The sequence below is a fragment of the Vipera berus genome (assembly GCF_964194415.1).
Source record: "Vipera berus genome assembly, chromosome: 6".
Classification (NCBI taxonomy): Eukaryota; Metazoa; Chordata; class Lepidosauria; order Squamata; family Viperidae; genus Vipera; species Vipera berus.
The window spans coordinates 61,622,872-61,639,538 of NC_138208.1; the positions used below are offsets into that span (position 1 = coordinate 61,622,872).

Here is a 16,667-nt window from a genome sequence, read left to right on the forward strand (position 1 = left end):
ATTGTTATTTTAATAACAGTTTAAGCTGTTATAATATTTATATGCTATCAATGCTGCCACCAAACTAAAGAAGATGCATTCCCCTTTGTTAGGCCTTTATAGTAATCCAAACTACAGAGGGCTATGTTTGGCTCAAACAGCTAACACAACTTAAGTCTATATTCCAACATGGGTTTGTCAAAAACAGATCATGCCAGACAAACCTTATTGCATTCTTTTGACCAAGTGACAAAATTAGTGGATCAGAGGAATTACTTGGACTTCAGTAAGGCATTTGATAAAGTAGATCACAACCTACTACTTGATAAGATAGAAAAATGTGGGTGAGACAGCATCACCACCAGATGGATTCATAGCTGGCTGACTGGCCGTACTCAGCGTGTGGTCCTCAATGGAAACGCATCTACATGGAGGGAAGTGTGTAGTGGGATGCCCCAGGGCTCTGTTCTGGGCCCAGTGCTCTTCAACATCTTCAACAACGATTTAGAGGAGGGGATAAATGGGGAACTCATCAAATTTGCAGATGACACCAAGCTGGCAGGAATATCCAACAATCTAGAAGACAGGCTTAAGATACAGGAGGATCTGGACAGACTTGAACACTGGGCGCTATCTAACAAAATGAAATTCAATGGGGAAAAAAGTAAGGTTCTACATTTAGGCAAGAAAAACTAAATGTACAGGTATAGTATAGGTGGTACCTTGGCTCAATAGTAGTAGATCTCGGAGTCCTAGTGGACAATCACTTAAATATGAGTCAGCAGTGTGCTGCAGCTGCCAAAAAAGCCAACACAGTGCTAGGCTGCATTAACAGAGGAATAGAATCAAGATCACGTGAAGTTTTAATACCACTTTACAATGCCCTGGTAAGGCCACACTTGGAATACTGCATCCAGTTTGGTCACCACAATGTAAAAAAGATGTTGAGACTCTAGAAAGAGTACAGAGAAGAGCAACAAAGATGATTAGGGGACTGAAGACTAAAACATATGAGGAATGGCTGCTGGAATTGGGTATGTCTAGTTTAATGAAGAGAAGGATGAGGGGTGACATGATAGCAGTGTTCCAATATCTCAGTGGCTGCCACAAAGAAGAGGGAGTCAAGCTATTCTACAAAGTGCCCGAAGGCAGGACAAGAAGTAACTGATGGAAACTAATCAAGGAGAGAAGCAACCTAGAACTAAGGAGAAACTTCCTGACAGTTAGAACAATTAACCAGTGGAACAACCTGCCTCCAGAAGCTGTGAATGCTCCAACACTGGAAGTTTTGAAGAAGAGACTGGACAGCCATTTGTCTGAAATGGTCTAGGGTTTCCTGCCTGAGCAGGGGGTTGGACTAGATGACCTCCAAGGTCCCTTCCAACCTCCTTCTCCTCATTATTATTATGCTCTCCCTTCTGAATTTATCTTTTGGATTGGTCAGAATGATTGAAAATTAAATAATTTTCACTGGAAATGTATTTCATTTTACAGGCTGTTTTGAGATCATTCCCCAGTTTAACACAGATCACCTTCCAGTGTTTCTACATGTAAAATCATTTATTGTATGTATCTCACATGCTAGTAAAACTATGAAATCCAAAACTGAATAATACATTGAACAAGAACTGACAGAAATACAAATCTGACCCAGAAGCACAGGCATCCAAGGTTACATTGCTAACTTCTGATGGATAATGGAAAAGATGAGGGAGTTTTTACAACTTTAAAAGCAAGAAATCATATCACATATCAGAGTTTCAAAAGGATGGCAGTTCTTTGCTTTCTTGATTATACTAGAGTTACTGACTATGTGGACTAGGGCCTACCCTTTAAACTATTGTATGACCTATCCTTTTAAAACAAGAAAATGCCAGGTTACTCAGCTACATGTTGTATGTTGACCAAGGAAACAACAGTTAGAACAGAATATGAAACAATTCAATGGTTCAAAATTAGGAGAGAAGTTGCCAAGGTTAATTTACATGCAAAATATATCACCTTGACAGCTGAAATCAAGGGAAACCTAAGGAATCCCTTATGGGAGGTGAAAGAAGATACTACAGCAGTAGTATACTATTGCTCAACATTAACAGAAAGCAAGGTTTAAATAATAGGCAATGCCAACCCAAACAAATACATGAAGGTGAAGTATAATAGATTATTTTCCCGTGTAAAGAAATTCATGACTGAAGCTATAAAACAGAGATATACGTTACTTGTTACATTTTAGTGGTAATATATAGGTATGAAAATGGGACCCTAAGAATGGCTGAACAAAGAAAAATTGATGCCTTTGAATTTCAATGTTGGGAGAAAATTGATGTGTACACCATGAATTATAAGAAAAGCAGCAGTGACAGTGGCAACTGGCGGCAGTGACCTGATTGGTGCGAAGAGCCACATGGCTTCTTGTTGCTAGCAGCAGCAATGGCACAACGAGCCACGCAGCCTCCTGCTGCAAGTGGCAGCAGTGGTGCCATGCACCACATGGCGTGCAGCTGCAAGTGGCTGCAGAAGAACTCAGGCAGCAATGAGACAGGTATCAGGATGTGGGAAGCCTGGCTGCAACGGTCCTAAGGTAAGTGGGTGTGGGGCCCGTGGGCAGCTCCACCCCTGCCCTAGCTTGATTTTTACATGTGCGCTTCGCCCCAAAAGTAGGGCTTATTTGGGGGGCAGGGCTCATATTACGCACATGCGTAAAAATCAAGCTAGGTCTTATTTTTGAGATAGGTCTTATTTTCGGGAAAACACAGTAGTTTGAACACATGAGAAGGCAAGAATCATTGGAGAAGATTCTGATGCTTAAAAATAATCAAAGGCAATTAAAGATAAAGGCTGACAAAAGATAAAGTGATTAGATGCTATCAATAGCACAACCAGGAATTTATAAGAATTCAATGCAGTTTCTCACAAATAGTCCTAGAGAAATTAAGTCTTTTAGGTCTCACAAGTTGGGTCTGAATGTTTTTACATTTACAGAGTTAATACTGTTATGTGACCCTGAAGCAAAGTAACTCACACACTTACCTTTACAAGAGTGACACGCAAAATGAAGCAGGTACATATATAAAACTTAGCTAACTATCTTAACTTCACAGCAATAATTAAAAAACAACAAGCAACTATAACTTAAGATGCAGGTTAATTCAGCTTCAATCTATCGTATTCCATCTTAACAGAGGAATAGAATCAAGAACACGTGAAGTGTTAATACCACTTTACAATGCCTTGGTAAGGCCACACTTGGAATACTGCATCCAGTTTTGGTCACCACAATGTAAAAAAGATGTTTATTTTTATTTATTTTATTTTATTTTTATTACATTTATATCCCGCCCTTCTCCGAAGACTCAGGGCGGCTTACAAGCTTAGCAGTTTAGACTCTAGAAAGAGCGCAGAGAAGAGCAACAAAGATGATTAGGGGACTGGAGGGTAAAACATATAAGGAACGGTTGCTGGAATTGGGTATGTCTAGTTTAATGAAGAGAAGGATGAGAGGTGACATGATAGCAGTGTTCCAGTATCTCAGGGGCTGCCACAAAGAAGAGGGAGTCAAGCTATTCTACAAAGTGCCTGAAGGCAGGACAAGAAGCAACGGATAGAGACTAATCAAAGAGAGAAGCAACGTAGAACTAAGGAGAAATTTCTTGACAGTTAGAACAATTAATCAGTGGAACAATATGCCTCCAGAAGCTATGAATGTTCCAACACTGGAAGTTTTTAAGAAGAGACTGGACAGCCATTTGTCTGAAATGACATAGAGTTTCCTGCCTGAGCAGGGGGTTGGACTAGATGACCTCCAAGGTCCCTTCTAACTTTTTTTATTATTACTATTATTATTATCTGGACATGTTCAGTGCTTATTTCTTCTCAATACTCACATCATCCAATCTGGCCTAGCTATCAGCAATAAAGACTAGTCCTCACAGCTGTGCTGGCTAGGTTGGAAAGATTTGGAGGAAAAAATGTCCAATCACATTTATTTTATTTATTTGATTTCCAATCACGTTGCAAAACAACTTAAATACAATGCCAGACACTCCGTGTGAGAGGTCTTGAAAAAGAAACATTTTGTTTCATGCTGGAAACAAAAATGTTTTTGTTTTGACTTAAAAACAATGACAGCATTATAAATTCTAGTGACTGTGCTGTTTCAAAATGCAAGTTCATTTCATAATTGAATGTTCAATTTCATTATGGTTGTTTCTCCTGCTAGAAACAAGTCTCTTTTGGGAAGTGGATAGCTTTAATGTGTTCATTAGTTCTGGTAACAACCTGATCTAGTATCAGGTTATTTTGGAATTCATATGGACTAATTTTCACATTTTCAGGTTCAGAAGATTTTAAATCTCTGGCCTAAAATTAGAATAATTTGAAATTAGGATGTTTTGCATTTCTCTCTAAGGAAATATGCTGGAAAAATATAATCTGTTTTTATAAAAAACTACTTACCTAGTATTATGGGAATAATTAAAATAAACTTTCTAAAAATATTTATTGCAATATTTGATTTGTATCCCACCTTATTCCCAATTACTGTGATTCTCTTTCAAATGTTGCCACAAAGTTTTCAGAATATAAATGAGTAAATAAAAAATCAATTTCTAAATTCAAAATACAAAAATATATGACACAGCACAGATAGCAAAATAATAAGCAGAATGCTAATGGTTTCATACCAGTTGCAGTCCCACTGTCACATGGCAGTAGCACTCCTGTTACTGGTTGTGCGTTGTTTGGATTTGCTCCAGGTGCTGGAGAGGAAGTAGGCCCTACTCCACTCCCAAGGAGCATACAAGATGGCGGAGGGGGCTGCCCACGTTTCAATAACACTTTGTGGTCCTGCTGGCAACGAAATCGCGGCGGCACCTCCCGAGGCATGTAGCGGGCAGCGCTTGGCGGTTGACCATTCGGCACTGCCACCCTTTTGGCATTATTGCCACCATTTATAGGTGGCGATGGAGAGCTGCCAATTGGGCTGGCGGTCACTGGTTGGCTTAAACTTGTTTTTGTCGCTTCGGGCACTATAATGAAAAAATATTGGTGGAATTTAGCATTGTTTGCAAATTTTAACCGTGTCATAAAATCACAATAAATAAGATCTATTGAAATATTTCTAACTTTAGGCATTAAGAAAATTAAGAATCACTATGACATGAATTCACAAAGAAAAAAAGATCAAAATTGGAGAACTTTGCCAAGAATCCACTAAAAGCTTTTCAGTCCACAGGCTATAGTTACAAGATGATATTCTCCACCAGAAGGGGGAAAAAGTAAATATTTCCCCTGTTCAGTCTGCCTTTAGGGGCAGTACTCAGCTCAGTTTCTTAGCCAAGAGAAACAGCATTGTCCGAAGAGGCTTCCATGGTCACATGGTCACCATGACTATACACAGAATGCTATTACCTTCCCACTAAAGTGGTACCTATTTATCTAGTTGCATTTGCATGCTTTTGAACTGTTAGGTTGGAGCAAGAACGGGAGCTCACCCCGTCACACATACTTGGGTCTCAAACTTCCAACCTTCTAGTCGAGTACTAGAATATTAATTCACAGTATTCCATTATTGGAGAAAATTCAAAGAAAAAAACAACAAATAAATTTAGGAATATCACCTTGAGCATTCAGCATCAATAAATAAGTTTTTGTGCTAAAGTAACTAAGCTAAAAGTTAGCAGATTGCATGTTAGTATAAACCATGTTTCCCCGAAAATAAGCCCCACCCTGAAAAAAAGATCTACCCTGATTTTTGAGGGTGGGCCTCATATAAACCCTACTTCAAAAATAAGCCCTAATTAGGACCCCACTCACTTTGTCCCACCTTGCTTGCTGCAATGGGGCCAGAGGCCATGCGGCGCATTGCGCCACTGCAGCACAACGAGGCAAGACAGGTGGGGGAAGGGTGGTGGTGCTTTCAACTTCTCGAGAAAAAAAACATCTTGTGAGAAGTTGGAAGGTCTAACTGAACTTTTTTTAGTCCCACAAAATCAGTTTCCCTGCAGCAGGAGAGAAACGTGCCAGAGCTGGAAAGCAGGTTAGTGAAGAAATTTCAGGAAGAGGGAGAAGCTGAGTGGTGGTGCTCCAAGCTCTACAGCAGAGCTGGGAGAAGCGGCAGGAAACGGGGCTGCCATTTCCAGAAGGGAGACGTGGGGCAATGCAGGGCAGCAAGCAAGTGCTCTTCATTGCTCTGCATCGCTGCGCAGAGCCACTCCGCTCCCCGTTCTCTCCAGTGGCAGCGATGGAGGGTTGATGGAGGTGGCGGGGGAGGCTTGTGCCACCCAGTCATGGCGCAAGCTATGGGAGAGTTGGTGAAGGAGGCTGCTGCTGCTGCCGGGCAGGTGATCTGTGGGGCAAAGTGCAAAGAAAGCCTCTCCAGTGGCTCACAGCAGCAGCGGAGCCTTTCGCCATCACTTACCCCTGGCTCTGAAACGGTGGAGTTGGACCGGGCCTACCTCACCCATCCTCCATAGCATGGCAGTCCGGCTTGGGAGAGGAGTGAAAGGGAAGGTCGCCGAGGAAGGAATGGCCTGGCTGGGGGGTGGGCTGAAGGAAGCGGGTGCAGGGCGTCTGGGGCAGCTCCACCCCCTCCTCCACCTGCCTCATTGTGCCGGCAGAGGCGCAATGTGCCATGCGGCCTCCTGCAGCGAGTGGCCACAGCAGAAGTGGGCTGGCAGCCACACGGGCTCCTGCTGGACAGGGCTGTTGGTGCCACTGCCGCGAGGCAAGGCAACTGTCACAAAAAATATAAGACACTTCCCAAAAATTAGACCTAATACCTCTTTTGGAAGCAAAAATAGTACAAGACCAGGTCTTACTTTCAGGGAAACATGGTATGTGTGCACATATGAATGAGAAGAATGCAAACTGAAATCCAAATGTTAAAGCCTTAGCAGCATAGGAAAATCAAGGAAACAAATGCACGTGGAACTTCATTAATTGGGTATGGGGACTGGGGATTCCTCAATTAAGGAAAATTTAGGTATTAAAAAATTGGGATACAGAATCTAAATAAGCAAAATTCCCAAACTGATTTATGAATTAATATGTTAAAGTGGTATCTGTTAATTTTTTTTGAAGCTTTTCCCCCCAGAATGCGAAACTGACAGACTAAATGTCCTTTTCCCAAGTAAGCGTCACTGAAACATCCATCCAGAAACAAATCTATAAATATGAACAAATTTGTTTTTAAAAAATAATGAAAGCAAATAAGCAATTATTACAACCGCTAGATCTAAAATAACAGAACAACTTTGATTTTTATTGTTTTTCATTTCAGATAGTATTTCAAAAATGTTTATTCTATCAGTATTTGTCAGGACCAAGAACAAAGAATGACATGTGGAGTTATTTCTGAATAGTTTTATTTACTGTTCTTCATCTGTAGACAAAAACTTGACAGACTAAAGCAATCGTCTGCATAATTATAGATATACTGTGGGAACTGCTAAGGAGGAGCAGTTTTAAACCCTCTTCTTGCCGATCACATTTTCCAAGCTCCGCTGCCTTTTTGCCCTCTGGAAAGCAGCTTCCCAACCAGACTATATTCCACCATTGTATTTAAGTGGGACAAATATACTGTAAACACTGTAAGAAAGAACTACTTTGTGACAGAAATATAGCTTTTAAAATTTTTTCTTTTCATATTAGATTGGATTCTGCAAAGTATACACAGAAAAACCTTTTTATTTTTTGAGGATCTTACATCTTTTTCATTTTATGATTTTAAAATATGTTTAAGCATTTGACAAATTCAGACTAAAAAGTAGACATAAGAAATGCATGAATACTTTTTTAAAAAGTTCCCACATCCTAACACAATCTTAAAAATACATAAACATGAAATAACTTTGACAATCTTTTATCAAAATCTTCAAAGATATCCTATTTAAGTAGATATAGCTTTTAATAAAGTGGGAAGATTAGTATTCAGAGAAAATAGGACCGTATAGCTTTAATTATTAGTACAAAACATGTTCAGAGATAATTTGGTCACAAATGATCAGATGACATATTATTTAGACAAGCCATGAAGAAGCCTCAAAGAATCTCTTCAGTCTCAGTAAAATAGAAAATGAAGAGATAAATGAGTTTAAAGAGTAAATGGTATCCTACTGCGGCGTCTCAGGGGGCTGGGAGTGGGAGGCACCGTTTTACAGTGGTTCTCCTCCTACCTCCTGGGCCGCTCGCAGTCGGTGTTGACGGGAGGACAGAGGTCCACCCCGAGATCTCTCGTTTATGGAGTCCCTCAGGGGTCGGTCCTCTCTCCCCTCCTGTTCAGCATCTACATGAAGCCGCTGGGTGAGCTCATTCATGGTTTCGGGGTGGGGTATCACCAGTACGCTGATGATACCCAACTTTTTCTTTCCACCCCGACCCAACCCAGTGATGCCCTCACTGTGATGTCCTGTTGCCTGGAGGCGGTCCGGGTTTGAATGGGGAGAAACAGGCTTCGTCTCAATCCTGACAAGACTGAGTGGCTGTTCATACCGGAATCTTGGGCTGACCAACCTTCTCCATCATTAACAATAGGGGATGAGGTGTTACCCCCTGTTGAGATGCTCTACGTACAGTCACTCATGCGCTCGTGACCTCCCGGTTAGACTACTGCAATGCCCTCTACATGGGGCTGCCCTTGAGGACCACCCGAAGGCTTCAACTGGTGCATAATTCAGCCACGCAAGTTTTGATGGGAGCTTCCCGATACTCCCGTGTAACACCTCTTCTCCGTGAGCTGCATTAGCTTCCGGTTGCCCTCCGGGTGAGATTCAAGGTGTTGGTAATGACCTATAAAGCCCTAAATGGCTTGGGTCCGGACTATCTAAGGCAGGGGTGTCAAACTCAATTTCATTGAGGGCCGCATCAGCATTGCGGTTGCCCTCAAGGGGCCGGGTGGGTGTGGCCAGGGTGGGTGTGCCCTACTGGGTGGGCGTGGCTAGAGTGCTTATGGCCTACTGGGTGGGTGTGGCCAGCTCTACATCGTTCACATCAAGGGTGCCTATGGGGGCCTGGTCAGGAGTGGGGCAGATCTGAGGGTCTCTGGCAGGAGGAGGGTCTCTGGGCCAGGGCCAAGGCAGTGGGGGCCGTTCCCTCACTGTTTCCAGGATGGCTTTGCGGGCCGCATGAAACCACTTCGCGGGCCGGATCCGGCCCCCGGGCCTTGTGTTTGACATGTCTGATCTAAGGGAACACCTGATGCCGGCATCATCTTCCCATCGTCCTGTGCGCCCCCACAGGGAGGGCCTTCTCAGGGTACTGCCAGTTAATGAATGCCGGCGGGTTATTCCCAGGGGAAGGGCATTCTCTGTGGGTGCGCCTGCCCTATGGAACCAACTACCCACAGAACTTAGGACTGCCCCCGACCTTCGCTCATTTCGCCGGGACCTGAAAACTTGGCTCTTCGATCTGTTTGGTCCAGACTGTGGGGTTGTTAATTTAACTGGGTTTTAGATTTACTCTTGGGGCTTGAATTTAATTTAATTGTTTTATTTGTTTTTAATTTTTTGTATTCATGGTTTTAACTGCCCTGTAAACCGCCCTGAGTCCTATGGGAATAGGGCGGTATACAAATCCAATAAAATAAATAAATAAAATTGATGTACTTTATACGTACAGCTTTTACATGGGATACATTTCTTTTCAGTGTTAAGTATGAAGCATTTTAAGTGAAATTGGATATAAGTATATCTCAGCAGGTAGCAGTTTCTAACCCACCTCTCAGCAAATGAAGCTTCTCTAGAGGCTATCTTTACATTTTTAATAAATTATACTGTAATAAAAGTTACAATAAATGCAAATTACATGTTACTACTTAGTTATTTAAAACATTTATTTCTGCTTTAAATGTTTTAAAGTTAAAATTGGATTGTAAGCAGGAGAGCTAAAAATATGTTGGAAAACAAACATATCAAATTCCCATGAAAAGCACCTCTCCAAGCCAGCCAGCAAAGATTCCCAATAAATTAAAGAGCTATTCTTAATTCCCAATAAATCAAAGAGCTAGTAAATCTGAGAAGAAATATCCTAGCAGAGGATCAAAGTACAAATTGGATTTTGCTAAGAAAAAGTATCAACATCTATGTTAGATAACACAAAAAGACCTAAGTTGAACATTTTGGGCATAGTTCAAAAAAGTATCTTTGGTTCAAGCTGCTTTTGTGGTTAAATGGGAGACGGAAGTTGTATTAGGTATGTTCATTGCCTTGAGTTATTTATAAAAGAAATAAATGTGGGTATGGTTTTTTTTCTTAAGAAGTAAATGATTGCTCAAAATAGCAAGAAAAGCTATAACTTTCAAAAAATTAAAGCTTCTTACCTTTGGTTTTTTGATCTGTGACCTATAAGTAAAAATAAAAATAAAAGTCATTTGGTTTTCGTAAGTTATCAAAATTTTAAAAAACTATTAAAATTTCAGCCCAGCAACTCATTATTTCTATCAGTAGATATACTATATACGCATTTTTAAAATAATGTGATGTAGCTATTATGATGCTGGGTTAAGACTGGAGAATCCCATATTCAATTCTTATCAGCCATGGAAACTTACTGAGTGACTTTGGGCTAATCAATCTCAACTCAAACCACCCCACAGAGGTGTTGTGGTGGTGATAAAATGCATGTCAACCCCAAACAAGCTGACCTGACCTTCTGAAGAAAAGGCCACATATAAAGCATATAAATACAAAAGTGAACTATCCTATGAAATGTGACAATATAGATTAAATCCTGAAGGTGTTGTTTTTTCCACTGAACTATTTAATTCATCAGGAAGCAGATATAAGACATATATTTAAGATTAAAGAATTAGTACCAAAAGGAAAATCTGTTCATAAATCATCCATAATCCAATCTCACTTATCCTAAACTTTGTTCATTTTAATAACAGGAAGGGGGAGATATAAATGTAATCTAGTTACTTCTATTGTTAAATATCCAGGCTACATAAATCACTTAGAACAGTGGTTCTCAACCTTTTCTTCACCATAGCCCCTCTTTAAATACCTTTTTTGTGCCATGGACCTTGTCCACAGACCACCAAAACTTAATATTTAAATCATAACATTTCTTCAAGCCTTCGCAGACCCCGTGATGACATCATGATACCTCAGGGCTCCACAGACCACTGGTTCTAAGTCAGAACCACAGTATAGTACAGTATATCCATAGCTACTTACTCTCTAATCCCAATATAGTATCTTGAATCACAATCCACCTCCTAGTGTGGTACATATCTTACCACAAGCCAATTGATCGCTTAAGCTAAACATTATTTTTCAACATTTACCTGATAAAGAAACATTATAATTCTAACTCCATTACTGTAGATTTTTAAATTAATACAAAGTGTTGTAAATATTTCACTGCAATAAGCCACCATTTGCAGACACTATTAATTGCTTTTCTCCCAAACCATAATAAAAAAACCATCAAGATCCACTGTCAGTTCAGATGTCTGCTCCTTCATTCATTTCTGAATTACCGCAACTTGCCATGACATCCCAACTGAAAAATTATAACTATAATTAACCTCAAAATTGTGATATGTAGTGTATCAATCATGGTTGGAGATCAGTAGTAACTATAATTTACTTAAATAGCATAATAAAGTAAACTGGAAAAAAGTTTAAAGCTGTCAGCCTTACTCAATCCATTGCAGGTCAAAGCCCTCTTCATTTAGATTGTAGACTGTATTCTACCAGTGTGGTTGATAACTTTCTTTTCAACTTTCCTGTCTAGGCCTAAGAGAGTAATTGACTCCAAACCCTGAATCCAATTTTGTGTCTAAAGAACCAGAACCTGGGCCTTGCAACTTTTAACCCAGCACCTTAACCACTATGCCACACTGGTTCTCTAATATATGGATATGAGTGTACATACATATACATATGCTATCTCATATGATCAAGCCACTTTTTATCTCCCATATGAATCACAAAAATAGTTAGGTTCATATGTGCCATATCTTTTATTAAATTTTTATTGGTATGATTCTAAAACAAGCAAACTTTAAATAAAGCTGAATGCAATATAAATATTCTGATTTGAATTCTACCGTTTGCTATTCCAAATGCTTACTTTAGAATAAAATATTAAATATTAAACTTCCTTAGTGTATGTTGCAAGAGTTGATTATATATTTAAAAAATCAAGACAATGGTGGGCTCCTTACCCTCATGTCATGATTTCACCTCAAAATAATGTACTGATTTGTTGCTAAATCTTGACGATGTTGGGTATTTACATAGCAACAAAGTCATAATGTGACCACTGTTTGAACCAGCTTAGCCAAATCTCCAGAATAAGGTACATACAACAAGAACTTTCCTTTTTGCTGCCATTCAGTTCAACTGATAGAAACAAATAATATAGTTTATAATTTGTTTAACTTTTATTTAGTTAAAGGAGATATGAAAAGCTTGTTAGTATCAGTTGTTAAGAGGCCAGAGATCAGGAAAATCAGTATCACACTTTTCCACTTTGCTTTAAGATTAAATATTAAACTCAGCAGCAGCACAGTACGGTATAAGACAGGGGTAGGCAACCTTGGCTCTTTTATGACTCGTGGACTTCAACTCCCAGAATTCCTAAGCCGTTGAAGTCCACAAGTCATAAAAGAGCCAAAGTTGCCTACCCCTGGTATAGGATTTCCTGCTTGAGCAGAGGGTGGGACAAAAAGACCTGCACAGTGCCTTTCAACTTGTTTATTCTGTTATTCATATTGTCTTTATAAAACAAGTGTCTTTTATTGTCACAAAATAAATATATTGTACTGGTAAATATTATAACCTAGGCCTGGACAAATCTATATTTATTTTTAAGTTAGAGATCTTTCCTGGGTGAATATGGACCTCTACTGTCAACTCAATGCTATCTCACAAAGGTGTGGGGTTAACTGAAGGAAGATTATCATATAAATTTTTTGAGCTCCTGAAGAAATGTGGGATGTTCAAGGTTGAATGAAATCATAACTACACCCTCATAATTTTAAATAGGAATATTTTAATAAATTGAATGGAAAATAGTTATGAAATTATCACTCATTATCAGTATTTACTTCTCCAAATAAATCAACACAATTCACTGCACACAACTAGCAATAATGGACAAACTTCTGAATGCCATCCCAAAGAACTTCATACAGTCTCTTTCACTAGTTCCTGACAGTCTTTTCAGCTCATCTGAATTAAATAGATACCCATGAAAGGTAGAAATACACTTGTGCACAATTATAAGGCAAGTGAGTAGTTTGACCATATCATCACTTTCATGCATATTTTCCCCTTCCAAGCTGTATAAACTTGAATGGTTAGTGGATATAAGCATATCAGGTGATGTGTATTTATGTAAAGAGGGAGGGTGTGGCCTAAGATCAACACCCTACATCAAGGTGTGCATAATTATTAGGCAGCTTCTTTTCCTCAGGCAAAATGGGTCAAAAAAGAGATTTAACTGACTCTGAAAACTCAAAAATTGTAAGAAGTCTTTCAGAGAGATGCAGCATTCTTGAAATTGGGGTGTGATCACAGAACCATCAAATGTTTTGTTGCAAACAGTCAACAGGTTCGCAAGAAACATGTTCAGGAAAAAAAGACACACATTAACTGACAAAGATTTGAGAAGAATCAAACATGAAGTTATCAGGAACCCATTATCCTCCAGTGCTGTCATATTCTAGAACTGCAACAAGTACAAGGTGCTTCTTGTGCTCAAAGACATGGCCAAGGTAAGGAAGGCTGAAGCCCGACTACCAGTGAACAAGACACATAAATTGAAACAGCAAGACTGGGCCAAGAAATATCTGAAGACAGATTTTTCAAAGGTTTTATGGACTGAGATGAGTGACTCTTGAGGAACCAGATTGATGGGCCTGTGGCTGGATCAGTAACGGGCACAGAGCTCCACTTTGATTTAGACGCTAGCAAGGTGGAGGTGGGATTCTGGTGTGGGCTGGTATTAAAGATGAGCTAGTTGGGTCTTTTCGGGATGAAGATGGAGTCAAAATCAACTCCTAAACCTACTGCCAGTTTTTAGAAGACACTTTCTTCAAGCAGTGGTACAGGACAATGCTCCGTCACATTCATCGAAGTATTCCACTGTGTGGCTAGCCAGTAAAGGCCTCAAAGATGAAAGAATGATAACATTGCCCCCTTCCTCACCTGACCTAAACCCTATTGAGAAGTTGTGGGCCCTTCTTAAACGGGAGATTTACGATGAAAGAAAACAATACACTTCTCTGAATAGTGTCTGGGAGGCTGTGGTTGCTGCTGCACAAAATGTTTTCTGTCAACAGGCCAAGAAACTGACAAGACTCCATCTGTGGAAGGCTTATGACTGTTATTGAAAAGAAGGGTGGCTATATTGGTCACTGATTTTTTTTGTACATTTTGCTTATTATTCTCACTTTAACAGATGCCAATAAACAAGTGAGATTGGCAATTTTTCATTTAGTTGCATAATAATTCTGCACACTAATAGTTGCCCAATAATTCTGCACACGTATTCTCTGAAGAAAGCCAAAACCTCACTTTTACTTTCTTAAATATTTAAGTTTGAGGTTTATTAACATTTTGGATTGACCGAGAGCACCGTAGTTGTTCAAGAAAATCAATCCTCCAAAATACTCACTTGCTTAATAATTGTGCACATGGTGTAATATAATATCAAGTGTGAACTATATGGTGGATGGGGTAAGGTGATGAGATCCAACTTCACAGTAACTTATTGGATGGCTTATTAGGTATAAAGTTTAACGTGATGTTGCAGGAAAAAGTTTTGATAATTACCATGTAGGTAAATACAATGCAATCAACTATATTAGTTTTACTTAATTTTTAATTAATAGAATCTGAAATCACATTTATTTTATTTCTATAGTATTATTTTTATCCCATTTATCTCACAAGCTTCTGCTTATTAAATATGTCCGTTATCCTAAATCAGGTTGTGTGCTCCTCTTTTAGACATGACTTCCTGGTCTATAAAATCTCAGAAAAACAGCAAATGAAAAACTCTACATCTTCTTATGATAGTAATATATGTAACGACAACAACAACAACTATAATACCATCAAACATCCATATCTGCCTATCCCAGGTCCTTGGTAAGGACTCGATAGGTAGACAAAAATGCCAAATCCAGTCTGAACATCTGGCTGACTGTGCAATGATCGATGATGATAATAATAATAATTATTATTTGGAAGGGACCTTGGAGGTAATCTAGTCCAGGAAACCCTATAAAAACTTTCTGTGTTGAAGCATTCACAGCTTCTGGAGGCAGGTTGTTCCACTGATTAACTGTTCTAACTGTCAGAAAAATTCTCCTTAGTTCTAGGTTGCTTCTCTCCTTGACTAGTTTCCATCCATTGCTTCTTGTCCTGCTTTCAGGTGCTTTGGAGAATAGCTTGGCTCCCTCTGCTTTGTGGCAGCCCCTGAGATATTGGAACACTGCTATCATGTCACCCCTCATCCTTCTCTTCATTAAACTACACATATCCAATTCCATCATCATCATCATCATCACCAGAACTTTTTCTTGAAATTATCAGCAATTGATTAGAGAAAAGGTTACGGTTCATATTCTGGCAAAGTTGCCACCTTTTGATTGGTAAAATTATCTTGGTTCCTGTATATTTTTGTATCTAAAGATAAATGGTAGATGTCTACAAATATTGAATCATTTGAACTTTATATTTTGTAGCTCTCAGAAATTGGTGATAGGATTTGTTTTTAAGTCCAGCTAATTATCTATATACTAGCAATTATTTTCAAATACACATAATTAGGCTGGGGGAAAAAATCACTAACACATTCCTAAAAGGCTGAGAACCAGAGAAATAGACAAATAGTGTTTTTAAAATGGTGCTAATACTGATATATACAAACAATAGTCCTTTACAAATATTAGATTAAACCAAAATTATTTCTTGTAAGCAAATTTTCACAGAATCTTCTTTAACAAAATATCTTAAGATGAATGCGATAGTAACTGAATTACTTCCAAGATAGAATCAATTTATCCCCCAATATATTAGGCAAGAGACTTTCTTAGCTAACTTCTAGAGGTTTTTCAATGAACCAATGAAAATGTGGTTCTTTTTACTAAAAACAAAGAACCCTGCAGGAGTTTGTTTACAAAAGCAACTCTTGAATCTTTTTCAGTCTGTGGAGGCTGCAATGGTCGTAAGTGTGAAAAACGGTTATAAGTAACTTTCTAATGCTGTTGTAACTTTGAACAGTCACTAAATGAACTGCTGTAAGTCAAGGACTACCTGCATTAGTTCAAATAAGTTTTGCTAAGAAAAGTAAACAGAAAATATTGTTCTCTAATAACTATTATTATATACCGTAACTAATAATTAAAATATATTACAAGTTACATATATAAAGAACTCCCTTCAAGACCCAAACCAATTCTCGATTGTTTTTGTTTAAAGTGATATCCTCATGTTTTCTACTCATCTTACCTACCAACAAGAATAGCAATTGTTTTTAGATAAACACACAAGCAGAAAAATATACATGGCAAACCATCACTTGGCTGTAGGCAAAATTCAAGAAGCATCTTGTGTACTCAAAGGCTTCTTATTATTGTGAGTACAAAACTGAATGAAGGCTGGACAAGTAGAACATGTAGATAGCATAAAGGCAGTTATTTTAAGTGAGCTGCTGATTATAAAAAATGAATA

At 38.9% G+C, this 16,667-nt stretch overlaps 1 protein-coding gene across 21 annotated transcripts in view; it reads right to left on the bottom strand.

Moving 5' to 3' along the window:
• The window catches only part of TNRC6B (trinucleotide repeat containing adaptor 6B), a 131,654-nt gene that overhangs the window by 54,071 nt on the left and 60,916 nt on the right, over nucleotides 1–16,667 (bottom strand). For all 21 annotated transcript variants that reach the window (XM_081330874.1, XM_081330870.1, XM_081330867.1 and 18 more), the window contains 2 exons: nucleotides 10,295–10,316; nucleotides 4,662–5,006 (listed from right to left, as the gene is read on the bottom strand). In XM_081330874.1, the coding sequence (XP_081187000.1) occupies nucleotides 4,662–5,006; nucleotides 10,295–10,316 (367 nt within the window). The remainder of the gene's footprint in view (nucleotides 1–4,661; nucleotides 5,007–10,294; nucleotides 10,317–16,667) is intronic.